General features: G+C 49.5%; 1 protein-coding gene across 4 annotated transcripts in view; it reads left to right on the top strand.

Annotated features, from left to right (window-relative positions):
* Nucleotides 1–14492, top strand: part of Cracdl (CRACD like) — a 125554-nt gene that overhangs the window by 97618 nt on the left and 13444 nt on the right. For all 4 annotated transcript variants that reach the window (XM_085679534.2, XM_085679535.2, XM_087898077.1 and 1 more), the window contains exons 5-7: nt 40–201; nt 2562–2771; nt 7307–9623. In XM_085679534.2, coding sequence (XP_085535660.2) covers nt 40–201; nt 2562–2771; nt 7307–9623 — 2689 coding nt within the window. The remainder of the gene's footprint in view (nt 1–39; nt 202–2561; nt 2772–7306; nt 9624–14492) is intronic.

Below are 14492 nucleotides of genomic sequence, written 5' to 3'. Positions count from 1 at the left end.
GTGAAAATACTAAAGATGGCTTCTGTTCCTTCAATCTAGTTAAAGATACAATGTAATGTGAAAATGGGGCCACCGCCTCCAGGAGGCATTCCTATCAAGAGGGCAGAGGAAACTGGTATAAGCTCTGAGGATGATGGATTGCCCCGGAGCCCCCCAGAGATGTCCCTGCTGCATGACGCGGGTCCAGGCACGACTATAAAGGCAAGTGCAGTGTGTGCCCTCAAACATTTCCATCCTTATCTGCTGCTAAGCGTTGCTAGACCTCTGGAGGCCCTCCACACCTCCCGCAATATCTCCAGGAACGAGAGAAGCTGCACACTATCATTTTGTGTGGTCACTCTGATGCCCTCTGCTCTGTGCCTCGTCTTGTCTGAGCAGCCCATGAAGTTTGACCAGCAGTGTCTGACTGCAGTCACTGGAGAAGTAATCCTAAATACTGCCCTCACCGTAGACTCCCTCTCGTGAATAATCACCCCAGCACACTCGGGATGCCATGAGTTTTTTGTTTGTGATAAGAACATTAATATCCGTATAAAATATTCATATATAAATGATAAAAACAGATGGCTGTTTTTCTCTATATCAATAAGCCTTCTTGTAGAGGGCAGAAAGAATTGGAATGTTCCAAATTATATTGACCCATGAAAAACAAATAAAGAACAGAGGTTGTGTTTGATAGCTGTGCTGCACACCTGACTTGAGCTTACTTGGATCACATTCAACCCTGGCCAGGGCATGGCTTACAGTGAAACTATAGTTTCACCTCCGGGTTGCTTGGAATTGTATTCAGTAACCACTTGACTTTAGGACACAGACGTCCCCTCCCCCATGCGTGCTGGTTATTTTTTGTAGTTGTGTGCTCCCAGAATATTACTGAGGAGAAATCAGGACTGTAATGTAGCTGGTTTTAAGTCATCTCTAGGGTTGGAAACTGCCGTGGAACTGCCCAGAAGAAACACTCCCAGAATTTGGTTTCAGGGTGAACATATCCCTGCTCACAGTGAGAGTTGGGTCTAGGAAGAGTAGGCTACCCACACCTGCTCTCCAACTTCAGACAGGGTTGGATGATGAGAAGGCGGTCTGTCCTGCTGCCTTATTCAGTGAGTTAAAACTGCACCTGAGAACGCACTAAAACACTTTCCATGTGCAATTCCATTGTCCCTTTTCCAGTTTAGATAAGGTTGTGTGTGCCGGGCTCTGTGGTGAGGAGATTCCTGTTGGGAGCGACCTGGTTCTGACTCATCTTTGACTTTGCCCTCCTTCCTGTACCCCTGAAGCCTCTGACTCCCACAGCAGCTGGCTGTGTCTGCAGTTGGCTGGATGGGGCCGGAGAACCAGCTTTATTCATTGAAAAAGAAGCTCAACTCCAAACCCGCTCACCGCTGCAGTGCACAGATTTTAATTAGCCAGATGGCGGCCCCTTGTGCTGGGCCAGCGCTTACCTAATCTTTTATTTCTCTGGTTATTATTTTATATTTTAAAAAGATTTCTGAGGTTTCCATCAGTTATTAGATAGTGTATCCAGTCTACTATCATCGTAGGAAACCAAAATTTGGGGATGGTGACGTGTGACTTTCATCCCAGCACTTGAGAGGCAGAAGCATGCAGATCTTAGTATATTCACGGCCCTTCTGGCCTATATATTGAGTTCCAATACAGTCAGGGCTACATTAAGAGACCTTATCTCAACAAACAAACCAAAAAATGTAAACTTAACTCTAATATTTAGTCCAGTGCTCCAATAGGAACTGACAGGTTTTTTGCTTTGTTTTCATTTATCTATGTTTGCTTGCTTCTTAAAGGTGGCAGGGTTGTTCTTAAAACCCAACACAGAGATTCTCGCTGTGTGCCTTGCTCCTCATCTGGCCTGCATGTCCTATAGTATCTGTGCTTTGTTGTGAACCACACTTTTGCAGGATAGCCATCACTCTAAGAAGTGACTTGCTATCTTCAGTGGGATGGGGCTCCCTGTATTCAGTGGGGCTGGTATCTTGGGGTGTTTCATTCTTCCATGTGGCTGCCAGAGGCCCCTTCCCCCTTGGCAACTCATTTGCTCATTGCTGACTGTCAGTTCCTCCCCGCTGAGGTGTAAACTAGTAACACATCTGTAGCTTAGCTACAGGTAGCTGGAAGCCAGGCTCCCCTAGAGGTTGCAGAGACCCTTTAGAATGAACAAAGAAAGCACCAGAAGAAAGGCTGAGCTTCCTGTGACCTGCACCCCTGAAAGCTCACTGCTGGGCCACATTCTCAGCTCGATGAAAATGGCAGGTCCCTCCACTCCTGGGAACACTGGGCTAGTCTATTTTGCTGGTGAAAGTTGCTATGGAAAGTCTCCCTGTTAAAGAACCCTGTTCACAGGGCCTCCAGCCTTTGAACTCCCAGCCGTTTGTCCTAAAGGAATATTTTAAAACATCCTCCGTCAAGAGCCAATTGAAAATATTCTTTCCCAAGTACAGTCCAAAGATAGCACAGAAGCACACTAAGGGGAGCTGGTAGGACCGCAGTCTCCACCCTTTGTCACTAAGTTAATGCTCGGTGTGTTTGTTCCTTGTACCGCGAAGATCTTAGTGTCCTCATCACGGCCACAGTCTCCTGACCACATGAGCGATGCCACCATCTCCTCTCGGACCTTGGATGGCAGCCTGGCACCTGTGGCTGACTTTAGCCACCCTCCTGAGTCCTCCTCCTGCCTGGACAACTCTGCAGCTAAACACAAGCTCCTGGTTAAGCCCCGCAACCAGCGATCAAGTAAAATGAGGCGCCTGTCTTCGGTAATTGCGCTTCCTCCTCCGTGTAGGGGTGGGATGGGATGGGCAGACAGGACAGTCCCACCCACTGCCTAGCCACACAGCCCATCTGAACACCTCCCCATGGTGAATAAAACCACATGGGAGACACTAGTCTTGCTCATCTTTTGCACCTTGAAGCAGGCATCTCTCTCTTGCATAAACACCCTACTCAGATATCAATACTTGCATGCATTTCCTCATTCTGCAAACATCAAGAATTCACTGTGTCCTGGGCCAAGCCTGACACTCCCCATTCCTGGACTTCTCTTATCCAGACAGGACTTAGACAAGGTAAGGGCCAGAGGGCAAGGGGTGGGGCAAGTATGGCCCGGGAGAAGGACTCACAATTGTAGGTATTGAAGACTTCCTGACAGCTAGACATACCAGCTGGAGACAAACAGCAGGGCCCACTTGGGTTTCAGGGACTTCCTGAAGGGAGTGAGTTTTCTGTTTAGAATGTGGGAGGTGCTCTGAAAACACAGATTGACAGGGTGAACTTTTCAGGGATCAGTACTGAAGAAGATGCCTTCAGATTAATGTGCCACCTGGAAACCAGGGCATTTGGATTCATTCTGTGTGTCCGATGAGTAGCTAGACCCACATGGTATGGGAACCTGATGAGCTGGGAACTCCAGATCTGCTGGAACTCATGTCGAATGGTACTAAGTAGCATCCCTTCTTGCGGCCCTCTCCACCCTGCAACATTGCTGCAACTCTCTTTAGTTTTGAACTTGCCTCCAAATTCCTGGAATACCGTTTTGTAAAATAACTACAACAAAAATCTGATGTCAGTCAGCCTGGGAAAAATATGGGAACACAGTTGATCCTTAACTTATTTCTCCCTTGCCTTTTCCCCTTCCCTGCTCGATTCTCCCACATTCTCAGAGATATCTACACTCCCCTAGTGGTCACCACTGCCTCTCTGTCACTTCAGGAGCTGTGCTGGTGGTGTCTGCCCATCAGTATCCACAACTCTGGGTCCTGCTCTGGGTCCTGAGGTTCCGCTTCCCACAGAGGCCTTCCCTGTGCCCAGATCAGGCTCTCAGATGCCCTCTTACTCAAGTGATGGGAAGAGGCCACATAATGCCCCTTCAGCTGCCGATTAGCCACCAGGCACTTCTATAGAGACCTGGTGATTCTTTGGGCTCCACTCCACAGCGAAGCCTACATAGCATGTGGGTCTTTCTCTCTCTCTCTCTCCCAAGCCCCAACCCACAGGCGTCCTCAGAGCCCTCACGGCAACCGCTTCTAATCCATGCTGCTCTCCTTGCTAGGGCATTCTCAGCTGTGTCACCACATACATTCTCCACTCCATGGCATTATGGTTCTGAATCTTATAAACTATAGAGCCAAAGGGAGGGAGGGGGCTAGAGAGATGGCTCAGCAGCTGTCATGCAAGTATAAGGATCAGAGTTCAGATCCTCCAAACTCAAGTAAATGATGTTGTGTGTACAGGGCAATGCCCTGGTAACTCTAGCCCAGAGTTGGCTTATGACACTCACCATATCAGTAAGCTCTGGATGTGACTGAGAGACCCTGCCTCAGTAAACAAGGTAGAAGATGGATTGAGGATGATTGCAGACATCACAATCACAGGCACCTATATACATATGCATCCATACAATATACCCACACATGCACAAACATGCATATATATGTGGACACCCCACACACGTGCAAATATACATACAAATGGAAAAGACAAAACAAGGAAAAAAAGACTAAAAAGCATTGCTATTAAAAGGGGGAAAAAAACCTCTGCTTTGCACAGTGAATCCTTGACTATGAAGACTGGTGTTTATTACAAGGCTGGAACATATTTGGCTGAGCCCCTCTGCTTCTACCTCAGCAGCCATAAGGAGGGACAGCTGCTGGCTATTGCTTCAGTGTTCCACCCTGCCCTTGCCACCCATGCTAACAGAACCAGGCTCTGGGTATGGTTCTAAATGTAGCTGGAGCAGGATGCCTGTAAAGACTTACACCTTACACCGCTCAGTCCTCAGGCCTAGCCAGGCAGTGCCAGGGGTAGGAAATGTTGCCATCTCCATTTCAATAGGAACACTGGGACTGGATGACTCGTTCCTGCCCAGTGGCTGGAAGAGCTGCCAAGTGCATGACCCAGGGTTCACACAAAGACCAATGCCTCCTCTCAGCCCCCTGTGCCGCTCATGGCTTGGCAGGGGCGTCTGCCCAGGGATTACTGCAAACTGCACCATGGAGCTTGCCTCCTGGCCGGGCGACACAGGTATACTGCTAGCCTCCATTGACTCTTCATCTTGGTGTAGGCTGAACATTTCTTTTTCCTCAGGATGTTTCCAGAGTGCCAAACCGCTGTGAAACCCCAGAGGAGGAAATGCCAAGGAGGTTGCCTGGATGGAGTAGGCACAGTGTACCCCGGCAGTGATGGGGAGGCTGAATTCCTCCTTGATGCAGATAGCCAGAGGTTCTAGGCTATGCAGAGCTGCTTTTCCACCGTTTGGGCTCTACTCGGGATCTGACTCCCACCTCTGGACAGTCCACCCCACCCCCCGCCAGTCTTCATATGGCCGCATCCCCCCCCCCACCACCACGGTTGCCTCCTGTGGCTGCCAGTAACTCAGATGAAAGGTGTGCTAGCCAGACTGGATCCCAGCTGTCTGCTGAATGGATCTGGGTTCTGTGATAGATGGCTTCCAATCGTGACCCATGTCCTACTGAGCCCTCGATACCAATCATTTCCTATAGTAGCAAAAGGCCAGTGACATAGCCAAGTCAAGAACCTGAAGCTTCTGGCAAGAGTCTTGTATTTCATTTTTTTTTCTTCTTTTTTTTTTCTTTTTGTTTTTCGAGACAGGGTTTCTCTGTGGCTTTGGAGCCTGTCCTGGAACTAGCTCTTGTAGATCAGGCTGGCCTCGAACTCACAGCAATCCATCTGCTTCTGTCTCCCAAGTGCTGGGATTAAAGACGTGCGCCACCACCGCCCGGCTTTTTCTTTTCTTTCTTTCTTTTTTTTTTTTTTTTTGAGTCTTGTATTTCAAAAGCATCTTCAACTTCTTTTGAAATCCAAAAGAAGAGAATTGTTCATTTTGGCAAAAGTTAGCTTAGGTATGGCCACAGACATCCCAGGTTCGTGGTGATCTTTAGCAAGCAGATGCCAGCTGGAAACTGTTAAAATAACAGTTGGGGATGTAGCTTGGGGTTAGAGAACACTTTCCTTGTTGCATCAGGCCCTGGATTTGATCCCCAGCATCACAGTGATAAAAACAAAATATCAGCAACAAGAACCAATTCTAACGCACTCAAGGTTACACTTCCTACCTTAGAAAACAAGACGGGGCACTGTTTAATACAACAACCTGAATGATCCCCCAGCTTTGATGTCATGAACATTTTACAATAATCAACCGTGGACACTACCCTTGGAATCATTTTCACATCTTGCTTTTCCAAGACCTGTGTCTGCCTTGATTTTCATTTTCTTCCCAAGGGGAGGAATTGAGTGCCTGATAAGAAAGAAGAAGCCAGGGCAGTATCTAAACTCCAGAGGCCTTTCAGGAGAAAAACGATGCCACAAGGCACTGTAGGCTACCAAGTGCATTAGAGAGCCAGAGAAGGAGGCATCATTGGCTTAGGCAAATTATCTGCAGGATGTAAAAGGGAGTCAGCAGGTGCTAGCAGAATGTCCTGGAGGTCCAGAGCATCTGCTTGACCTGAGTGTAAGACCAGAGAACTTAAGGCTGTTTGAATTTTATTCTGTGGTTCACAGTTTGAACCACAGGTCATGTTTAACCTGATACAAATAACTTTTTAAGAAAAGCATCTGACTTTCTAATGAAGACACAACCCTGGAGAGCAATGCTGTCTGACGACTTGGTGTCAAACCCTGGGACCAAAGACTGCCTGGTCCCCTGGGATTCTTATTAACAGCCAGTCAGTCCCATCTTGGCCAAAGTTTCTATGCCTTTGGACCCATGGATCTCCAAGTACAAAAAGACAAAGGCAATCCGTTCCTCACTCAGATCAGTCTAGAGTTAAATGAAATTAATGAAGAACACAAAGCAGACAGTTGTTGTGTCTTGGTCGCAGCCCCTCTGTTTGGCTCTAGGCAGGCAGGCACCATTTGTTTTGTGGCTTGGACTCAAGAGCTGTGCTATTTTTGGTGGGGGAGATCTCATTGTATAGATCTAACTGGCCTAGAACTCCATGTATAGACCAGGCTAGTTGACCTCAAACTCATTGAGATCTGCCTGTCTCTGCCTCCCTAGGACTAGGATTAAAGGTGTGTGATAACGTATCTGGCTGCATGAGGTGCATTTATGTTGAGGGCCTGGCTGCCGTGGATCTGTTGAGTTTATGAACCAAGGTTCCATGTGAACTCATAAGGGCAGCTGAAGATACCTGCGCGGACATCTATTTCAGCGTCAGTCCTTGGGAGCTCCTGTGTTTCCTAAACCACGTTTAGTCCTAGTGGAAGCCAAGAAGCGGTGGGCTCTAATATTTGCCGCAGTGTTGATGACCCTCACCTCTGTTTCTCTTAGAGGGCACAGTCTGAATCACTGAGTGACCTGTCATGGACCCTGGAGGAGGAAGAACATGAAAAGAAACCACTGCTCCGGGTCAACACAGAAGTGGACCCCAGCTCCGGGCAGTGGGATTTGATGCTGGGCAGAAGGCCTGAGCTTGGGGGACCTGCAACCTTGCTGCTGCCTGGAGGGGCCTGTGCCAGGCGTGCTCGCCTACAGCACAGTGCAGCCGTCAGTGGCAGCATGGAGGAGGGAGGCTCTCCTGGAGATGAGCCCTCAAGCCATCGGGCTACGCCAGAGCTCACTGAGCCCGTGGCAGTCTCCGTTCCGTGCCCAGAGACCCCATCTCTGCCAGAAGGTTCTCCGTACCATATTCCCCACAGTGAAATCCAGAAGGAAGAACTGTCCTCTGGAGGCCTGTGTCCCCTAGTGGAAAGCATGTCTGAGGAGGTTTTTTGTGATTCTGGAGATGTGGAAACTCCACTGTCTACTGACGTCCCTGACGGAGGCATGGCACCTCCCAAGGACTCAGTGGCACCTGAGGACACAGCATTTCCTGGAGGAGACACAGCACTTCCTGAGGGGGAGACTGTACCTCCCAAAGAGGACATAACACCCCCTGAGGGAGACACAACACTTCCCAAGGGAGTCATGGCACCTCCCAAGAGAGACATGTCACCTTCCAGGAGTGACATGGCACCTCCCAAGAGGATCATGACACCTCCAGAGAGAGACATAGCACCCCCAGAGAGAGACATATCACCTTCCAAGGGAGGTGTGGCACCTGCCAAGAGGATCATGGCACCTCCTGAGAAAGACATGTCACCTCCAGAGAGAGACATGTCACCTTCCAAGGGAGATGTGGCACCTGCCAAGAGGATCATGGCACCTCCTGAGAAAGACATGTCACCTCCAGAGAGAGACATGTCACCTTCCAACGGAGATGTGGCACCTCCCAAGAAGATAATGGCACCTCCAGAGAGAGATATGTCACCTTCCAAGGGAGATGTGGTACACGCCAAGAAGATCATAGCACCTCCTGAGAAAGACATGTCACCTCCAGAGAGAGACATGTCACCTTCCAAGGGAGATGTGGTACATGCCAAGAAGATCATAGCACCTCCAGAGAGAGATATGTCACCTTCCAAGGGAGATGTGGCACCTCCCAAGAAGATAATGGCACCTCCAGAGAGAGATATGTCACCTTCCATTGAAAACATGGCACCTCCCAGTAGGGACACAATACTTCCAAAGGGAGAGGCACCACCTCCTGAGGTTGTCACTGACACCAACTTGGAGACACCTTCAGATACAGAGGGACAGGACCAAAGTCTTCAGAAGGAGGAGGAGCTAACCCTGGTGGTACCCAGGCCTGAGGAAGCAGGGACAGAGTCATGCACAGTCCCTCCCCCGAGCCCTCCGGTACCCAAGAGCTGCCTGAAGCACAAGGTCTTGACTCCCAGCGGGTCCCCTGCAGAGTCTCATCTGAAAGAGTCCAGCCCCAGAGTCCAGGACAGAGCACTTGTGCCCCCAGCCCGCCCCAGGCCTGCACAGGCTACAGCATCGGGGGTTCCAGAGAAGACAGGCGTGGGGAGGAAGAGTGAGCGGAGTACTGAGCCACAGCGCAGTGTTAAGAGGTTCTCTGTGACCTCAAGCAGAGCTCGTGCCCGCACCAGCAGCTCTCGCCTTCTGGAACATTCCGGGCATGCGCCTGCAGGGGGCCGTGCACCCTTACTACGGAGTGGCCTTGCCTGGAAGAGCGAGGCAGCTCTTGATGACCTCCAGGTGCTGCCAGAGCCCCAGGACAGGAAGGCAGTGGGTGGTGACCCTCAGGACTCAAGGGACATGGGGGCCGGCCAGGCAGGACCAGGCAGCAGCCTCCAAGATACTGATATGTGTGCTTCCTCTGTGAAGGAGCCAGTCCCAGGGGAGGACCAGAGCCCCTTCCCAGTCAAGCTACGGTCCACCTCGCTCTCACTCAAGTACAGAGATGGCTCTGCCCAGGAGGCCAAAGCCGTCAAGAGGTACAGCGCCGAAGTCAGGTTGGAGAGAGGAGGCTTGACCCTGCACCCCAAGGATGAACAGAGCCATGCTGCTCCTGCTCCAACACTGCGAAGTTCCAGGTCCCCCAATGGGCAAGGGAAAGGGAAGTCCAGGTCTCCTGAGCAGTCCAGTATCAAGCCACCCCTGCCCAGGAAGCCGCTCCTGCAGAGCCTCACCCTGCAGTACCCACCCGCAGGCCTGGACGCCAGCCCTGGGGAGTCTGAGAGACTCATAGCGGTCATCCTGCCTCCCGAGCCCAGAAAGGAGAAGTCGCCCCAGCAGGGAACTGGTAAGAGCCCTCCGTGGTGCTGTTGGGAATAGATGGGTCAGCAAAACAGTGTTTGCGGGAATGTGTTGCTGGGGGCACTCATGAAACCTGTAAAAACACAGACCATAGTACAAAGAGAAATGGAAGAAAAGATCGAATCCTGTTAGCACCGCTGACATGTTTGAGAGTTAGGGAGCAAGATTGTCATTCATGCCTGCACAGGCCCGGGGTTCAGTCACCGTCGCCGGAGTCGTGGGACTAGCATGCTGGCTAGAGCTTGCAGCTCCGGAAGAGGGCTGGAGTTTGGGTCCCAGCATCCATGTCTGGTGGCTCACCGGGGGCTCACTGCCTGTAATCCCAGCTTCCTCTTCTAACCTCTGCAGGCACCCGGACTCACACACACATGCTACAAACATACATACCCAAACACATAAGTACAAATGAATATTTTAAAGGAGTCGGGAATATAATGAAGATAACGGTCAAATACCAGGATTGTGTGTGGATCCAGAAAACCCATGCATGTAGACATAGTAAAAAAATCTGAAAACTGAATCTCCCCGGGCTCTAAGGGATGACGCAAGAGTCTCTCCTGCTTTGGGTCTCAGAAAGCCAACACTGGGAGTGCTGATTTCAGTGCAGGTTTTCCCTGGGCCTAGTCTCCTTCTGGCTTGGGAAAGTTCTTCCGACCTTATCCCCCAAGAAAAAGTTTCTTCCCCTACTCTAATCAGGCCTCTGCAGTGTGACCTCACGTGGAAATCATACTGTGTGTGGCTGGACTCATAAGAGGGTCAGCCGTGACTTCCTGTCCGCTAAGGGAGATGATATTAGGTTTGAGGCACCGTTTAATAGCCTTTAAGGGAGATTGTCTTTAAGACGAACAGAGACAAAATAGATGATTTGTATCCCTCTTTGATTTATTTATCAAGTTCCAGATCCAAAGAAATCTGTTAAAGTGAGTATCTGCAACCCAGTTAAAGAAATCACTCATGCAGGCTTGTGATGTTAATGGGAAAATAAAACTATACAACTGGTGGCGCTCTCTCTCTCTCTCTCTCTCTCTCTCTCTCTCTCTCTCATGCATTTAACAGAGAGACTGGAGACCTTAGCAACAGTTTCTCCATGACAAACTTTATTTTAAAATGTTCCAGGCTATTTTTAAGAAGCTCCTATAGGAATCCACTTAAGTTCTGCACTGTGGGACAGAGAGGAAGCCAAGCTTGGTGGCTGTCTTGAGAAATCCAGAACCCTGAAAAGCAGAAGCAGGCACAGGAAAAAATGCTCTCGAGGAAATGCCGTCAACACAGGTTCAAAGATAAACTGATGTTTTCTGTGTCCACAAGAAGCTAGTAAAGCATGGAGTATATAAGGCACTTTGAGTTCCAAGAGGCTGCTGGAGGATCTCAGAACCTTAGGGCATAGCTTTCTTGGTCGCTGAGCCTCTTGGCTCAGTCATGAGTGTTCGGTGATTTCCTTGCCACTGCACCAACAGAGACTTTGAGGGGAGGGGCAGGTCCTAGTTGAGGATTCGCTCTGCACATTTTCCGTGTGTTACTGAGGCAGCTGTCGAGCAATTCGAAAAGCTGTTTTCATAGCAAGGAGAATTGCTTTATAGGTGAAAGTGTGAGATCATCACCATCTGCACCCATGGTCCGTGACTGGAAATGTCTCTCAAGGGCCTAGCAAGCGAACAGAACTCAGGGTCACAGCTAGAGCTGAAAGGGGAGAAGCTTCGGGGGTGATGTTTGGTCCCTCAATTATGTACGACCTCTTCCACACTATAAAATGACCAGGATAGGCAGGGGCAGAAGGATTATGAATCGGAAGCAAGCTTGACCTAAATAATGAGGCCTAAATAAATAAATAAATGTGCCTGGAATGGTGTGCAGAGAACCCGTGTTTTGTGCATTGCTCTGACTTAAACAAAGGTGAGACTGTCTTCATTTAGTGAGGACTTTGCCCAAGTAATAACTGCCTTGCCCATCTGTGTACACTGACATTTTCTAATCCACAGAAATAGCAACGGATCCCAAAGTTGAGTGCATTTGGGTTCCTCTGCTGGGCACAAGGAATGGTTTGTATTTTCCTGAAAGGGGAAAAGAATAGGAATTACCCATCCTCTCAGGGGCTGTGATGTGAAAGACTAGCTTCGGGACTAGAACGCTGCCTGGTCCCCTTCTCCTCAACCCCACCGCGGGGTCTGCAGGCTGCCTCAGACAGACCAGAGCAGAGGCTCAGGTCTGTGTGGTCGAGCCTCACCTGGGAAAGAGTCCCCACACCCGGCTCTGTTCGCGGCTTCTCTTATTACTATGACTTCGACATTCATCCTCGCTGTTCCAAACTATAGCAGCTGGAGACAATTTAATTCATATAAAGCATATAGATAATGAAAGATCTAATGGTAATGTTCATCCGCTTCTTAAGCCTTGTGCTATTTCCTCCCTCGTGGTGGCAGGGACTTGGTCCAGAGTTCACAGATAGGGCTCCTCCCAGGTGCGCACCATAAAGTGAAAGTGTTGGGTGTCTCAGATGGGTGAACTAAACTACTCCCGCGTCTCCAGCTGCTTTGTCCCCAGTGCTGATACTTGCCCTGCCCTTCCACACCCCGGGTTCCCTTTGAAGGGAACAGTAAACCTTTCAGCAGTGGGATGAGGGCAGGAGGCACAGGAAATATTGTAATAAATACCGGAGCCCAGTTTGCCAAAGGGCTGGGCATCAGGAGATTACCCGAGCATGATGCTGGGTGTGTGCTCCTCGGCACAGAGCAGGCCTGCATACAGACCTGAGCCACAGGCTGCTGATTTGCTGTGAGAGGAAGACAGCCTAGGTTAGCCAGCTTGTTCCTTTTCCAAGACATCTTCCTTTGTCCTGTTGGACCGATCCATCTCAGAGGCTACATTACAGGCCAAGAAACAGCTTTCCACGTGCATGGCAGGAGTTATTTTTTAAAAGGTGGTAGTGTCTTGTTTAGAAAAATTCTAAGACACAGAAAGAGTTAGCAGTGAGCCTGCTATTTTGGCATCTGCTTGTAATTCCAGCTATTTGGGAGGCAGAGGCCCACCAGGGGCCAGTTGGAAGGCAGCCACTACAATTCAGCAGTTCTCTGCCTCAAAGTAATGTTTTTAAGGGGTACAGAGATTATCTCATGTTCTAATTGGTTTTTTATTGTTATGATAAAACACCATGACCTCAACTTGTAGAGGAAAGGGTTTATTGAGCTTACACACCCTGATCACAGTCCATCATTAAAGGCAGCCGAGGAACTCAAGAAGGGCGGGAACTGGGAGGCAGGAACTGAGGCAAAGGCCGAGAAGAACAGCTGCTCACTGACTTGCCTCCAGACTAGGGTTCAGCTCTCTTTCTTACAGCTCCTAGGACCACCTGCCCAGGGTGGCACTGCCCACAATGAGCCGGTTCCTCCCCTATCAATCAAGGACATGCCCCACAAACATTCCTACCGGCCAATCTGATGGAAACATTTTCTCGTCTGAGCTTCCCCCATCCCAGATGAACCTAGTTGACAAAACACTAACAGCACTGCCTTGCGTGCACAAAACTCTACATTCAATCTTCTGGACCTAGTTTAATTCTTTTAGAAGAATACCCACCTGTATCTTGATTCTTTTTCTAGGAAACCATCTCTGCTCGCTTCGGTTCCTTTTTAGCCTTATCCTTTCCATGTTTCTGGGCCTTTCCTGTGCTCCTCCAAGTGTGTGCCTCTTAGAAACGGAGATGTTTCACTGTGGAGGAAGAGTGGATAGACACACACACACACACACCCGGCTTCTTGTCCTTGAAAGCTTCCTAGCACAACAACCTCTCCCACACGTGCTCCTGGCATTAGAAAATGAAATCGGGAAGAAGACAGATCAGACTTTACTGCAGGTCGCCTACCATGCAGTAGGACACGAGAATTTTTTAGAGTATCAACTCTAATCTACATCCTATACCTGACAGTTTTCAGAATCTAAGCATGTATTAAAGCTCAAACCTTAACAACAAAAAGGGAGAATGTTCCTGTGTGTAAAGTTTAACACTTAAATATACAAGGCGCAAAGCCTCCTCCCCACCCTTTTCTGAGCGCTGTCCAATCCCATCCTCCAGAAAGAGCCGCTGCAAAGAGACCTGTGCCCATTCCTTCCCACACACCCTGCAGTTGTGGCTCTGACCTTTTAGGACAGGCACATGCATGACTTTTTTCACCATGTGCTATTCACACTGGCTTGCCATTTGATATCCGAAGTCCACAATAAAGCAAGGAAGTCCTTGATGATCCGGTGAGTGGCCTGGCCGCAACATTTTCAGCACTGTCTACTATGGGTTCCACTTGAAGAAGGGCACTGTGCTTGTTTTGAAACTTTTTTTTTCTCTTGGTCACTGTCCTGGCTAGTTTTGTGTCATCTTGGCAAAAGCTAGAGTCATTTTAGAAATGGCTCCTCAATGGAGGAAATGCCCCCACGAGAGTGGCCTGTGGGCAAGTGTGGTGAATTTGCTTGATTGATGGTTGATGTGGGAGGGCTCAGTTCACTGTTGGCTGGTGCATCCCTGGGCTGGTGGTCCTGGGTGATATAAGAAAGCAGGCTGAGCAAGCCATGGGGAGCAAGCCAGTAAGCAGCGCCCCTCCATGGCCTCCGAATTAATTCCCACCTCCAGATTCCTGCCTTGAGTTCTTGCCCTGCTTCCTTCAGCGATGGACTGTGATGTGGAAGTGGAAACTGAAATGAACCCTTTCCTCCCCAGGCTGCTTTTGGTCATGGTGTTTTATCACAGCCATAGAAACCCTGACTACGGCGGTCACTATACTGCGGTCACTGGCCCATTTCACTGCTGCGTCACGCTGTGGACTGTCCGGGTCAGATCCCCACAAATGGACTCCTGTTCCCTGTTCAC

The sequence above is a fragment of the Myodes glareolus genome, chromosome 18, assembly GCF_982192425.1.
Source record: "Myodes glareolus chromosome 18, mMyoGla1.1, whole genome shotgun sequence".
In the NCBI taxonomy this organism is placed as follows: Eukaryota; Metazoa; Chordata; class Mammalia; order Rodentia; family Cricetidae; genus Myodes; species Myodes glareolus.
The sequence above is the reverse complement of the archived record's forward strand: the minus strand, read 5'-3'. Positions and strand labels throughout refer to the sequence as shown.